Genomic DNA, 16,326 nt, shown 5'->3' with positions numbered 1-16,326 from the left:
TAAACAAATGTAGTGTCATGTTACAATTTGAAGACATTCTAGAAAGAAAAACAAAGGGGTAATTTTGATTTTTTTTAATAGTTACAAAATCAGCCAAACTGACCAACTTCATACAAAATTTGAATAGAGAAAATAAAAAATTTTACTGAAAAAAAATTTAATTTACTTAAGTTTTAAAATTTACATTAATGAAATATGAGATTTTTTCAGATGAAGAAAAATATTTTTAAACTTAGCATTTGACTCCATATATTCATAAAGAAATGTTTAGTGAAATATAGATTTACAGATTTTATCTACAAATACTTACTGATATTTTGTAAAGATGCATAAAACATATTAAAAGTTATAGAATAAAATCTCTAAGGTCAGTTTGGAGGTTCAATCAACCAAGCCCAAGGTGAAAAGTTTAATAGGTTACTTTAAAAGCTAGATAAATTATAGTGGTTTTGGGATATTCTATTCTTACAACTGATATAAATTTGGTGCTCTGAAATCCATACACCTAAGTTGTATAAATTACATTTGGATTAGTTACATAGTGAAAAAAGAAAGTTATACTAAATGTAAAAAATGAAATACTTATTGGGTCTGATAAAAAAAATATTTTTGCTCAAGAAGTTCACACAGGTTGTTATCACACAATGTAAGTGGTGCAACTCGACAGTTTATTTAACTTGTGCTCCTGTTTTGTTATTTATTATTTTTTTATAATAGTTAGACAGTTCAGAGGACAATAAAATAAAAACACTGAATGAAAAAATCAGACTTTAAGCTATTAAGAGCCTGGAACTGTTTAGAACAAGCAATTGCAATTATCTGTTACAATCTCCAGTCATTATAGAAAAATAAAATATATTTGACTTTTGTCATAATTTTCAATTTTTGCTACTGATGATTTCCTTACAAGTAGGGTAAAGAAAATAAAAGAAAGTTTCATACATTGATATACAATTAGTAAATTCTACATGTTACACAAATGAAATAAAATTAAGATGAAAAGAAATATTTTTAATCTCATTATAAAAAATCACCTTTCACTTTGACTGACACAGTGAAGACTTTAGAAATTCATATTTATTTACTAATAATTTGTTTATCAGAAAACATCATTTCCTTATGTAGAACATACTTGCATTGCTTATTACAAATGTCACATTTTATGAATACATAAAATATTCAAAGCAGCAGTATGTATAATTTCATGTTTACATGATGGATGAAAATTTGGTTAAATTTACCAAGCCTATATTTACAAAGTTAACAGAAGAATTATATACAATTACTTCAGAAGTTAGCATGCTAAACAAAAATTTATATAACATACCTGAACTTCAGGCATTAACATTACATCAAGACCATTGTTCACCAGGATTTCACACATGCCACACTTATTTCCCCCAAAGTCCACTGATGGTGGCTATAACAAAATTACAGAATATCTCCATTACTTTTATAGATTAAATATGAAATAAGCAGAAATACATATTTAAAATATTTCACTTGAGTTAAATACTTTGGATATTTTTCCTTTATAGATAAATACAAAATCCTCAAACACAGTATATTTTTGTTTGCCAAATCAATCTTCTCCAGATGATCATAATGTTTTTTCTATATCAAATACTAAAGCAAAAAGAGAGTTTTTAAACATTTTGTATACAACAGTTTAGTTCAAAATACTCACATTAGTGGACGGGCAAAATTTTAGAAAGGCACATAACCAAGTTGGGTCCTGTAAATAAAAATGGCAATGCAAAATAAGCTAGAAAGATAACTAGTATTAATGTGTTAAATGACAACATCAGCTGATAAAGAAATACATTACCAGAAAACTGTTTATTAGGCAACTCTGAAATTCACTTCAGATAGAATCCATTACATAGTCAATCTATTAAACTTAAATAGCTATCTATATTCCACAAAAATGAATGGGAACAAAACACCTGTAACCAAGTCTAGAGTTTCTTTAACATTAACAGAAAAACACGTCAAAAATTAATCTGAAATAGCATGAAAAATCTCAGGATACATCAAAATGTCAATTGACATTGCTTTCTTGTCCTAATCATTAAAATCAAATCAATAGTATATTTTAGGGACATGTACACTGAACCAAAAAACATTAAGCCATCATATATATTCCTCTTGTTTTCATTACAATATCATGAAAAGAAACTATTTCTTTTTTAGTATTTAGTGAACTTATATAGTAGCATAGCCATATTCAAATAATCATATACAAATACATACACATTTTCCTTTCATGGTGTAAATAGCAAGTTATAAAAATCAAGAAATACAAAAGCTAATGCATGCAAGTTAAGATGATTTACACTTTAGTAATATATTAACTTACTGTTAGAGTCTGGAGTACATTCATCACCTGAGGAAAATATTCTTTCACATCATCTGAACACTAAAAAGATTAATGTTCATGATTAATCCAAACTTGTAAAACACCTACAAAATTTATTATAAGCAAGTACAGAAATCTAAGAAATCCACACATATTTAATGTATTAGTCCTAACAATAATTATAGTTTAAAATGATTAAAATCCTTTCAATTTCAAATACTTATTAATACAATTAACAATAAGTTCCAAAATTCAAGCACTCATTACAGTTTCAATACCTGTCACATTACCAAAAACAATAGTGTACTAACACTAGATCTTTGTTTTTGAAACAAATGACTAATGTTATACTTAATTATCAGAGAATTTCTCTGTGCACCTCATTGAAGAATAAGGAGAGTACAGTTTATACTGTTGTGATGAACAAAAATTACTTTCAACTTTTTAATCACTTACTAATGCCCATGGTAGCTCCATAAGGTACAAGTATCAAAATTATAATAAATCAATTTTTGAGCAATGTTTAATACATATTATTATCATATGAAAATGTACAACTAAATAATCTATGCACATTTTTTCTAAACCTACAACATCAAAAGATTTACTGACAAAATACAATTCTTAAAAATCAACATTTCAGTGACCATCAGCAGGCATTCTCAATAGTTCATCAAACCACCCCATACAGTTGCAGCAGTATAAACAGCTAAGAAAGCAGTGTATCGACAAAGGTATGAAATAAAACATGACATTGTGTACAAACTTCAGTAACCATTCCTAAGTCTAAAACAACAATTATCTTCTTTAACTTATTTACTAGATGCTTTTAAATTGTTTTTGTCTATTTTTATATAAATTCAACCGTAGGAAAAATAAGAAAAATAACCTTGTTTTTTCATTCAAATTTGTGCAAAGCCACTCAAGGGTTATCTGCATTAGCCCTCCCTAATCTAAAAGTGATCATCTCAATTGAAGACACCTAACTAGTCGACATTCGTGATGACAAGAAACCCATTTGAAGTAAAAATGTATCTCAGGACAGCTGGTACGGGTATTAACACTTTTACTAATAAAGCAGAGAACAACGTTTTCACCTTCTTAGGTCATTTTTAGGTTATCAAAGTCAACACCACCCACTGACAACTCTCAGGTTGTTCTAATCAAACAGTTGAAATAACTGAAAGAACAAACATATTTGGCAAGGGAATTAAAATCTTTAAAATCCAAATTACCAGGTGAGTGCCCTAACTACCAGGACATACCAGGCCTTAACAATGAGCTGACCAGATTGTTTTCAATTTATGAAAAATAAACAACACTAAGACAAAAAACAAATGTAAACAAATTAGTATTAAGTTTTACAAACTTAATAATTAGCAAACAGCAAAATGAGAGAAAACAAACTGCTTTAAGAATTCCACTAATACCTACAATTTGTAGAGTGCATGGCTGCTTTCTTTTAAATTCATTAAAAAGAATCTTTTCATACCTTTGGTATCCACTTTTCAACTAAAGAGCAAGCACTCAAGGTTATGTTCTCCAGTTTGTCCTGATAATCATTAAAAGAAAAGAAAGAAAATATTAAGAAATGCAAAGAAGTTTAGCAAATATACACAAAGCATTCAGAACATTATATGAAAAATTCTGACTTTCCCTGCTCTATTTAAATATAAATATAAAAAAAATTCTAAGAAATAGAAATAAACAACAAGAAGAAATGCTGATATTTTAAAGTATTATACACAATATTAACAAGTAAAGAACAGAAGCTCTGAAATTAACAAATGACAAACAGTTAAAATATCATTTAGACTCACCTGCACTTTTTTAGAAGAAAGAAGGTCATTTACTAAGCCAGAAACAGCTTCACATGCATAACATCTCTCATCAGACTGCTGAGAAAAATAGGAATGAGTTGCACACACATTTCCACTAATTTTAAAAAGTCTTTGTGTTTTAAGTAAAATAACTATATTGAAATATTCACTTACAAAGTCAGTAAAATCATTTTTAAAAAAATGCTTCTGAAAATGTTAAATACTGTATCTTCTAAATTTCAACAAATTAAGACACATTCATCAAATATCAACTAGTAAACAGTACCCAATGCTGAAAATACCCTGAACAACCACCTTATACTGTATCTGAAAAGAGTATTAATAGCCAAAGCCATCTATTTCTGTATGTGATAAATAATGATAACTAAATTCATATAATGATCTACATAAAACATATGATAAAGTAACAACTGCTGTATCTAATAATAATAAAAGTTAACCGTTACATCTGATAATAATATAAGATTAAAAATGTATCTGAAATTAAACTATTAACTCAAAACTATTACAAATGATGTAAGTGATTAAGTAAAATAAAATTTAACAGTATATAAAAATAATTCACATGAATAGCTTAGGATATTACTCTCTAAATAGTTATACCTTATATACGACTGTCAACACTTGGATGAGAGGGGATCACTGGTACTTTGTTATTTGCACTGAACTTTATATTTTTTCTTTATCAGAAAGGAAAATTCCACTTTTAAAATAATGTGTCTTATCCTATAGTTAATCTTCAAAGAGGACAGGTTTGTTTTGTTTTTGATTTATTTCAAATTTCGCACAAAGATACATGAGGGCTATCTGTGACAGCTGTACCTAATTTAGCAGCGTAAGACTAGAGGGAAGGCAGCCAGTCATCGCCACCCACCACTAACATGGTGGACTACTTGGACTACTCTTTAACCAATGAATAAAAGGGCGAGCATGTTTGGTGTGATGGGGATTCGAACCCATAACTCTCGTATTATAAGTTGAGTGCCTTAAACACCTGGCCATGTCAGACCAGGACAGAAGAACCTAACGTGGATTAATATAGTATCTAAATGTAATCACCCTTGGAATAGCCAGAATATACATACACTAATGCATTACATCCACTGTGACAAACATGATCACTCAGCTACAAAACAATAAGTCTGCAAGTAATTAATGATACTTTCTGAATTTTAAAATGTGATGTTATCTCACTGTACACACATTTAAAATAGAACTGACAGTACCACTAATACATCTAATGAACACTGAATCACAAATCTCATGTTTTGCATTTAGTCTACAATTTGGATTAATAATAATAGGCTATCTACTTTGCAAGTAACAAATTTAATTTAAAAACTGCAGATAGATGAACTAACTTCACCAAAAAGTTAAAAAAAAAAACACTTAATGTATCTTTACAAGCACATGAAGTTGACTAGTCTATGTTGTAATATACAATTTCTAAATTTTGCAATACCTAAGTTGGACAAAAAAAAATTCAGTTTTGTACATTTTATAATTTTATCAAATGTTAACAAAAAACAACAAAATCAATCAAATGTCACCATCAGATTTCAGCTAGGCTAAAATCCCTAATAATCAAGCACAGTGAGAGATTTTAATGAGAATTTTTTGATAATCAAATGCCAACAAAAGTATCTACAGATATTAACATTCTTGTGATTCCTTTTACTGATGATATCTGATTAACATGAAGTCTTAACAACGAGTAAAATATCAGTATCAATAAATCCCATTTAGTTGCTATCAATGAATAATGTTCTCATTTTAACAAATTCACATTCAGAACACTTTTGCACTGTTTCAGATTAACTTTCAGATGCATATTTTAAATATCTTTAATTACAAACTAAGACTAAATATTAAATTTAACAAGATTTTGTTAATCCAAAAGTTCAAGGACAAGGATCCACAAATTAGCAATACTCTTGTAAAATCAGATAATGGATTTGGTTTGACCATATAATTTGGAGAAACAATCAATATATTCATGTTGAATTACTTTTAAAGTTAATAAACATACTTAAAAACAATGTCAGTTAAAAAAACTTCATTAATATCAGTTTTTTTGTTAAACCTTCTAACATGATTTGTTTACAGTGCTCAAATTTTCTTATTACAGGAAACATTGAAACATTTTTGTTCTACACTCTTTTCAGTGATGGCAGTTATATAAAACACTTATAAAACTACTCTTTTGACACGATATCCAAGAATAAAGCTGGTTGGTTGGTTCAGCATTTTATGGAGCAAAACAACTAGGCTATCTGCACTAAACATCTGATAAACAGTTAAAATTTAAGTAAAATTCTTTAAAAGGAATCAAGGTAAAATAAAACAAAGTTTAATTTTCAAATTAAAAACATAAATAGCATTAAATCTAATTTTTTATATCTAGTTTACAGCAGTAACAGAGAAACTACAGTAACACAAGTTGTAAAGGATTTTCTGTAGCATAATTTTAATTATTATAACTCACCAGAATGACTTAACAGGCAATCCTGGTTTTGAGTTATTTTATATTATGGTCATTTTGTAATTTCAAATCAAACTAGTTGTACTTTAATTCTTATAAAAAAAAATCACACCAATTTATAAATTAAATAGCATTAAAAAAGATTAGTGGCTTTCAAAAAACTAAAAACATTTCTAAGCTGGACTGTGTCACCATTACCAATGACAATGTCTAACATTAAGGATAAACCTTGGGGCAAAACATGTTTAAAATGGTCCCGTCCTTGAGAATCATAATGGCGGCAAAACAGTAAAATATGGCTTATTGTAATCTGAGTGTCACACGCACAAAACATTGGTGCATCAGTCCCAGATAAAAGAAAGCAATGAATTTAAACACTCTGACCAATGTAAAGTCTAGTTAGGACAACTTCCTCTTTCCGATCCTTACAGAAGCATGACAGCCAAAGCCCAACGCAAGGTTTTAACTCGTAGCTGCTTGAAGTGTTGTATAAAGGTCAGCTTACGGTCAAAGATAAGCCCCAAGAACTTTGTTTCAGGGACTAAAGGTACTAGAACTTCACCAATATGGAGTTTGGGATCAGGGTGAAAACCCCATTAGCTGCAAAAGTGCAAGCAAACAGATTTAGAGAGAGCAGTTAAAACCATTTGCTGTGGTCCACTTCAGTAAATGATTGATGGCAGTCTGTAGCTGCCACTGAATATATCTCATGTTTGACGACTGGTATGAGATGTGAAAGTCATCAACATAGTGTCCATTTGCAACAGTAAGAGGGAGTTATTCAGAGATGGCATTAATCTTTATACTGAAAAGTGTGAGACTCAAAACACAGCCCTGAGGGACTCCAAGTTCCTGTAGAAAAGAATGGAAAAGTGTCAAACCCACACGAACTTGGAATCACCTGTTCATTAAAAAATATTTGATAAAAATGGGCAAATGTCCAAATAACCCATATAAATGGAGGTCTCACAAAATGCCATACCTCCATGTAGTATCGTAAGCCTTGTCAAGTTCAAAGAATATTGATATGAGATGTTGTCATTTGAGAAAGGCTTCTCTGATTGGCATTTTAAGTCAAATCAGGTGGGGTCCATGGTGGAGCACTGTCGTCAGAACCCACACTGAATAGGCAAGAGGAGGTTGTTTGATTCAAGGAACCAAACAAGATGAGATTAATCATCCTTTCTAAGGTCTTACACAGATAGCTCATCAAAGCAATTGAATGGTAGTTTAAAGGAATATTGGGATCCTTCCCAGGCTTAGAGAAAGGTAGGACAATAGCCCAGCACCAGGAATCAGAAAAAATATACTCCTACCAGATCAGGTTAAAAACAAGAAGAATAGCAAGAGAAACAGGAGATAAATGGTGCAGTATCTTGAAGCATACATCATCAGGTCCGACCGATGTACTGCCAAGACCAATGAAGGGCCAGTTTGAGATCCACCAGTGTAAAGGGGTGATTATAGTCATAGGGACAATCAGCTCAAAAGGAAAGAGGTGATTGCTATGCTCAAGTCTTGATGGCTAAGAAGATGGAGGATGAAACAGAAGTGCTAGATACATAGCAAAAGTTTTCACCTTGAGTATCAGAGATGCTCTGGGTATCAGCTACTTCCTGGCCATCAAAGAGCAAGATCAAGAGGGGTACATAATTATAATGCCCACTGACCTTTCAAATCTTGTCCCAAATTACTTTGGAATCAGTGACAGAAGATATGCCAGTTATGAGCTTAGTAAAAGATTCCTTCTAGCCTTGACGTCTTACCCACCAATCATGTGAGTAGGCCTGCTGGAAAGCGATGTAGTTCAAGAGTATGGGACACCTATGAAAAGTATCACAGGCCTGTTTTGGAACTTCCATACCATGTGGCAGGCAGAATTCCACCACAGATGAGGATATCATGGAAAACATGTCGAGGTTTTATAAATACACTGAGCAACTACCTGTATAATACAGTTAGTCATTGCTGCCATGCAGTTATCTATTCAAGGCTTACACACAATGAAAGGATCAGGTTCTGCGAGAGCAGTGAAGGAGAGCCAGTTGTCTTGACACACCTTCCATCGGGGCATGCGAGTCACGTAGCATCAACCATGGCCATTCTCTCTCAAAATTATAGGAAAATGATCACTGCCTTGTGGATTATTGTCAACCTTTCATGAAAAATGGAAGGATAGTGAAGGGGAGTACACTGAGAGATCAAATACAGTCTCCAAGGATGTTCTGAAAGGCAAAGACAAGATGGGCACATGCTGATCAACCAATAGCGCCACCCCTCATGTGCTCATTCATCACACAGCCTGCCATTTCTTTACAAAGAAAACTGCCAAAAGGTGACTGTATCAGCAGGTTTCAGAAATGTTTCCTGTAAGGAAAGACATACAGGATGGTAGGAAACAATCAGTACTTTGTTGTCATGCAGATTATAATGTAGACCTTGACAGTTCCATTGTATCAAGGTGGTCATTTTTATTTATGTGCAGGCAAATTGGGTGGAGAGCACTTCTGTTTTTGACCCCATCTTTTTTCTTTATTTTCTTTATTCGAGAGAGGTCTGTCAACCTCCATGGATCCTGCCTTAGATCGATTTGGCAGGTCTTTGTCATTGGAAGAGGATTCCAGCAACTGAGGACGTGAACAAATGATCCTTTTGCATCTTGGGGCAGGAGAAGATGTACCTGAGGAATTGCCCATATCCAGAACCAAAGGAAGTGGATCCTGGGGTTTGCTGGAATGAATGTTGAGGACAGTGATGGGTGTTGACACTGATTCATCAACTTTAACCATGGAGGACAAAAGAGTTTTCATATGGTTTGAGAATGATTCTTTTAGAGGCACAGAGAGATCCATCTGCACTACCACTGTAGTACTGGAATGAAGTGCTGCAACATACATCCGAGATGAAGTGGTGGGCAGCACCTTTTGAACTTCATGGTAAGTAATGTTATGAATCATTTTCAAACACTGCACCTCTTTTTCTTCCAACCATTTAGGGCAAGAACAAAAGTAGGACGGGTGAGAGCTATTTCAATTAATGCGATGAAGGTCCATTTCACACTCATAGGCATCAAGGTCCTTGCCACCACAACTAGCATACATTAAGGCCTACGACATGATGTCTTTGAGTGACCGAACTGCTAACACTGAAAACATCTAAGAGGGTTTGAAGTGTATGGTCACACCTTGCAATTAAGGTAGCCTGCCTTTATGGTGGCAGGTAGACGTGGTGACATAAACGTCAAAATTAGGACAATGGTTGGCATCAAAATTTCGTCTTTGTAAGCAAAGATATGCCTCACTGCAGAAACTCCTCAGGTGGAGAATCCAGTGAGGATCTCTGATTTGGGAATGTTCTTCAAATCCCTCTAGTTAATAACTCCATGAAAAATTCAAAGTAGCATGAGGAGTAACCTCAGTGGACATATCCCCAATGGCCTTCAAATGTAAGAGGAATTCACTGTTTAGATGTGGATGTTTTCACCACTGTATCACCAGAGCGACTTTTGAGAGTCAATAAATCCCTTCTGAATAAAAAGGGGAGACATTTGCCATAGAGATTTATATATGCAAAAACGGCTCACTGATTGCCATAGAGGTTTGTCTAAAAGAGAATTTAATATAAGAAAATGAGGTACAGGTGTTACAGATGTTTAAGACTGCTGACATGGTCATTTACCTATGGACTGTTTCTTTCACTTTTTAAGTTTTTATTTGGGGAATCCATAATAAAAAAAAGAAAATGTTTCAGCATCCACTGACCCCACCCACCATGGAACCCTATGAGAGGATACACTACAATGCCAAACCTTGGTGCAGCAACACCAAGGTTTCATGAGCACTATACCCAAACACAAGCATCAAATACAATGTCCACAACATGTGTTGAGAACATCCAACACTAGTACTTGGTTGGCCTTAGCCCAAGTGGACCAGCTGACTGACCCAAGGGGGGCCACTCCAAGACTGCCCATCTACAGGAATTCAAAGTCAAAGTGATGTGTTAGGGTTGGACCCCTCAACCACCAGGATTCTCTCCTCCCTTTCACTGGTCACCATGCACAGCAAATACATGAATGGATGTTTAAATCTCAAAGGAGATAAAATGAAAGAACAGAACCTTCCCTGGTAGGTTCCCTCATCATGTACAGAAATCCATACCTAGGGTCTAAAATAAAGTACAAGTCTCCAATAGAATAGAAAAGCACAAAAGGTCATTTTATGTTTTCTTTTAGTAACTTTAAATTTTTCACATAATGTTACACGACAAAAAAAAAATCACCTGTCAACAAAAGTTTTATTACACAAGCCACTTGGTTTAGAAAATAAGAAGTTAGATGCTTCAGCAGGGAAGAGGTTTTGAAAATTGAGACAAATAATTTTAATAATTCCTTAACAATCATATTTCTAACCAAAGGTTGCAAAAAATCCATTGCAATCAAGAACTTCAAAGATTAATTAAAAACTCAAATTTAGTACAATAAAAGGAATTTTGTTCACACAAGTTCTAATACTAATTATTAAATACCACAATAACTAACAATTTGCTGGATTTATCTTAGAAATAAAAGTTAAATATTTTTAAGAATGTTCTGAATTTAAAACCAAGATAGGCATTACAATTGTTAAACCCATAATCAGGGTTTACTTGAATTCTTAAACAAAAGTAATGAATTATAAACAAGCCCACATAAAGAAAATCTAAGGCTCTGGTGCAACTACTTCTTTTGAGGCCCCTTAAATAAGATTTTTTTCTAAGTTTGACTCTTATTAACTTTCTAACCAATAACTAGCATAGATTTCAGTTGATTGACTAGAATAAGATTTACACCATGCAATGCAACAGATAATTAATAATTAAGTTGAAAATTTTTTTTGCTCACAAGAACATAATTGGAGCTAAAACAGAATTTCTAGCTGCTCAAATCATGTGAATAGAGCCAGGAAATTTTTCACAGACCAGTTTTTTAGCTGTTCACATGAAATTATTCTGTGTTGTTCCCTATGTTATTTACTTTAAAAAAATTTTGTTGGACAATATGAATTTCATAGATCCTTGCATTAATGCATTGGGGAGGGTTGTACGCTAAAGGTCAATGAGGGTCACAATGTTCTCTTACATTCTGTATCCTCTCTGCAATTTATAAATGAAAGAACATAACTACTGTCACAAAATGTTTCTCATGCCATTATATTACTACTATTACTGTCTGAATATAATAAAATCAAATATCTCATGTCTTACTCCATGTTTTAAATCATTCTTTTAGTAAAGAAAAGGATAAAGCTTGACTCAGATTGTGTCATCTTTCCAATCATTCATTTCTACAGTTACAGATCTAATAACCACTGCTATCATGCTTTTTATGTACATTGGTTGCCAGCTCTTGTATGACAGTTTTTATAATACCCTTTACACAATATTCTATAGTCAAGCCCTGATTACTGTTGAAGGAACTAATAAATTAAGAATAAGCCTGATACCTGTTTCACTCTATGAGCCTATTAAATAACTTTCCCCCTCAGTTTGTCAATCACTAATTGGTAGCCACAGTTTTTTCTAGTGACAAATGTATTATTTTTATTGCCACTGTTTGTAAAATGAAGTGATATGTGTTTGAACAGTAAAAAAATAAACAACTTTTGATAACAATGACTTCTGATATACAAGCATTTATTATTCTGCCCTTTAGAAGTTTACAAAAAATCCTGCTTTTACCTTTTATTGACAGACTAGCCATAATAAGTCTACTTATCCAAGTGAGAGAGTGGGATTTCCAAACATTCAGAAACAAATCTTTTCTACAGATGTCATCAGATGGACAAAATATGGAAATATCATTGGCAGTGTGCTTTGTAGAACAAATTACTTAACAGGGGTACAAATGAGTTTTGTTTTATTAAACAAAGTAAAACAAAAAAACATCAGGAGAATTAAATCCAAAGTTCTTTTATACAATTTTTATACTAGTTTTTTCCTGCCAAAACTTCCAACACAAATTTCCAGCTTCATAAAACTCTCCTACACATGTTAATTAACATCTAACAAATAGCTTAATCAGTTCCCCCCCCCATAATCAAACAAACAGTAAGTTATAAAAATGCATTTAAGAGATCTTAATAAAACAATCAGTTTGTTTGTGTGCATGTGTGTGAAAAATTATTAATTTAAAAAGAATAAAAGTAATTATTAATCAGAAAATTTACATCACTAAGGAAGTTAAATAAAGTAAATAATTAGAATTGTGTATTTTAATTATCAACTTATGATTAAAAGGAGATACAATAGACAAAGCTAGTTGCTACATATTTACAACTAGACTAAGTTAAAAATTACAGCTTCACAAACACAAAACAAGAATAAGAATTACCTATGTTAAATGTGAAAAGAATTTGAAAATTAAATGAAGAAAATTCATGAAAAAGTAAAAATTAAAAAAGTGACAACTCATATCAAAAATAAAATACAAACCATATATACCACCAATAAATTCCAAGTGACTTAATGATTTTATTCAATTTGCATGTTCTTGCTTCATAATTGCAATTTAGCTTACTCAATGAAAAAAAAAAATATTAACAAACTCATCTTGAATAAACAAAATAATTGTTACATTTAATTAACATTCAAATAAATTATCGAGAACATTTATCTGTATTTGAAGTAAAAATAAAAAGTTAAAATAATGCAAGTTATTGAAAACAAAGTTAAAAACTGGCGAGTTTAATATTTTGTGTTAAAATAACAATTATAAAAGGAAACAATTTTCTTTACAATAATTTGAGCAAATTCTCCTTCTCAAATAGTCACATTTTTGGAAGTGATCAATGTTGATTGTGTTCAATAACAAATAATCCTATCAACAAATATAAACATGTACAAAATAAATGATTATTATTTCAGAAAATACTTACCAAATCCTCAATAAATATTCTAAGTACTCTTGCAACTTCAGTGATAATGGCACACTACAAGATACGATGCAAAGTTTAATATTATAAAATTGAAAATAATGTTTTAAAAAACAATTGTACAACTTCAGAAATTCTACAATTCGTAAAAGTTTAATCATAATATGCAAAATAAAATAAAGTGCTCAATTATAAAATACATATAACATTTCAAGGAAGTCGGTTGCAGCTACCACAATATATAAAAATACTGTGATGTTTGATTTGAATTTATAAAAACTATACAGCAGCTATCTGCAGTAATCAGCCCTACTTTTGAACTGATGAGCTGGAAGGAGACAGACAGTCAACAGTATTCACCACAAACTCTTAAGCTGCTCTAATCAAATAATAGGATTTGAAATCCACTCTCATAAATCATCAACTGCCAAAAAATGTTAAACACTTTTTTTCAACCAAAAAATGTAAAACATGGACACTTGGATCCACAATCTGGCAATCTAGACTCTAAGATATAAAAAATATTTTTACTATCAATTTCTTAGAACAGCCTCCTGATACAAATTTAATGAACACCTGACTGTGATTTTACTTGTCTAACCAATTTGATGTTATAAATGGAAGTTAACTCAAACAAACAAAGCATAGTTTTTTGAATTCTTGTCTATTGTTACTTTTTCATAGATCACATTACAGATTAAGAGTTTATTCTTGTGTAAGCCATAAAGCTAAAGAAAATGTTTTAGCCACAATCATGCTTCTTTAGATAAACTTCAATACTATGGTTTGTTAATCAACAAATGGTTGTTGCTCAACTTAAAATTCCCTCAGAAAAATTATATGGCTTTAAAATAGAACAACCAGAAAAATAATTGTCATTTATCTATATTCTCAGTTCAGTGAGTTAAGTCATTTACACATATTACATCAAAAATGTTTTATGAATGTGTAAAGTATGTATTTTGTTATAGATTTAGTGAAGTTCATAAAATATAATAGCTGAAAAATAGTTCTTATGTGTTACTTGATGTACAATTAACACTGTATATTAAAGAAGTTTAATATTCCAACACTCAACACCTATTTAGCCATGAAAACACCTATTTACAGCATAAAATATTATATTAAACTGAGTATGCCAAATACAAATGACTTGAAAAACTTCAAGTCCTGTTTATTGTATAAAATTTACAAACAAATACAACATTGCTTAAAATATACAACAAACAAGGGAAAATATTCAATACATACTACTTAACAGAACATAACAGAAGCAGTGCATTAAATGTGAAACTTACTTTGATCTTCCATATATGTAAGACTATCAGTACTTCCTATTAAACATTTAGTAGAGGGACATGATTTCCACTTCTTTAGTTGAAAAGTAAAATTTCTAAAATTATGTTACTTTTCATAGTTCCATTTTCAGACATAATGAGTGACTAACTTTAGCTTCTTCTAAATTATAGAAGTGTTACATGCAAATAACACTGTTTGGTCTTCTTATATGAACAGTGTATTACATAATTACTGACTTGAGCTGACAGATGAGCTACTAAGCACCAATAAGATTTGTGTAAAATTTTGTTGAGGGTAACTGAGTTAAAATTTATGTTTAGGGACTCAAGAAGTCTTTTTTTTTCCCCACCCCAGAATTGATGTGGAGGTAGCAATTATAATTCCTTCCGATTTGTTTTATCTAGCATAGACCTTTGGCATCTTCTGTCTTTCCACTGCTTTTATTTTAATTTACTGCAAGAATAAATAAGACTCTTGAGTATCTCTTTTATTTGTGCTTGCCTGAATTGAACATGGTTAAAGGACTTCCACATTAAACATGAAACACCTCAAAGAATTTGAAGTTTCATCTCAAAATCCATCCTAGGATCTTCAATTTCACAAAGAATATTTACGGCTCAGTTTAATAATGATATTTAACATAAATTGGCGTTCCTTTCATTAGTGTTTCCTTCATCTTTTATTTAGTGTAACTTACAAGTGAAAAGTGCAGAAACTGACAGAATTTACTGTTTATTAAAGTTTTGTCAGTTCAACACTTCATCTATTATTGTGTATTGCACTATAAAGTGAATTAAACTTGTTTTTGGCATGTTTTGTCTAACAGTTTTTAGCTTGAAGGGAAATACACATAAAAACCCAAGATCCAAGGATCTTGCATATTTAATGGCCCAACTTCTATGCTCTGTTGGTTATCCAAAAGATACCACAAATTTATGCTTTGTCATTAAAACTTTGTGCACATTCATACAAAACTACAAAATCTCTACAAAAACAAATCACAAATAAAACCTACCTACAAGAGAAAAATGCATAGTATTTCAATCTTCCTTGCAACTTTGACTTCTTGGAAGACAGAGGAAATCAGCAGGGATTCTAAAAAAGCCTTTACACAAGAGAACTTGGGACTTGCAGCATTAAACAAAACAAATTTCAGACATTTGCAGACTGGATAATGAAACCAGGATACAAGATAACTGAACAATCATTAGATAAGTTACAAAACAACATATCAGCACAGAATTGGATTACATATATGTAGCTGGCAGTCTTAAAACAGCTAAAAAAAATCTTGCATACATGGGTGTTTCACATATGCAACAGCAGTACAAGTAAACATATATATAAAGAAAACAGCAATATAATTTTAGACAAAGTATTTTGCAAAAGCAGTGTTTTCATAACACAAAATGAAATTTATGTTACCAATTTGTT

General features: G+C 31.5%; 1 protein-coding gene across 19 annotated transcripts in view; it reads right to left on the bottom strand.

Moving 5' to 3' along the window:
• Window positions 1-16,326, bottom strand: part of Sap-r (prosaposin) — a 114,333-nt gene that overhangs the window by 79,949 nt on the left and 18,058 nt on the right. For 11 of the 19 annotated variants that reach the window (XM_076461910.1, XM_076461912.1, XM_076461917.1 and 8 more), the window contains exons 9-14: window positions 13,597-13,650; window positions 4,180-4,257; window positions 3,852-3,911; window positions 2,360-2,419; window positions 1,688-1,735; window positions 1,328-1,420 (exon numbers count right to left, since the gene is read on the bottom strand). The exons of 5 other annotated variants lie outside the window; for them this stretch is intronic. In XM_076461910.1, the coding sequence (XP_076318025.1) occupies window positions 1,328-1,420; window positions 1,688-1,735; window positions 2,360-2,419; window positions 3,852-3,911; window positions 4,180-4,257; window positions 13,597-13,650 (393 nt within the window). Of the gene's footprint in view, window positions 1-1,327; window positions 1,421-1,687; window positions 1,736-2,359; window positions 2,420-3,851; window positions 3,912-4,179; window positions 4,258-13,596; window positions 13,651-15,907; window positions 15,990-16,326 lie in introns of those variants that run through there. 3 more of the 19 variants (XM_076461911.1, XM_076461913.1, XM_076461929.1) reach the window with 2 other exon arrangements.

Source organism: Tachypleus tridentatus, chromosome 10 (genome assembly GCF_004210375.1).
Source record: "Tachypleus tridentatus isolate NWPU-2018 chromosome 10, ASM421037v1, whole genome shotgun sequence".
Lineage (NCBI taxonomy): Eukaryota > Metazoa > Arthropoda > Merostomata > Xiphosura > Limulidae > Tachypleus > Tachypleus tridentatus.
This window is presented reverse-complemented; position numbering and strand designations above follow the sequence as displayed.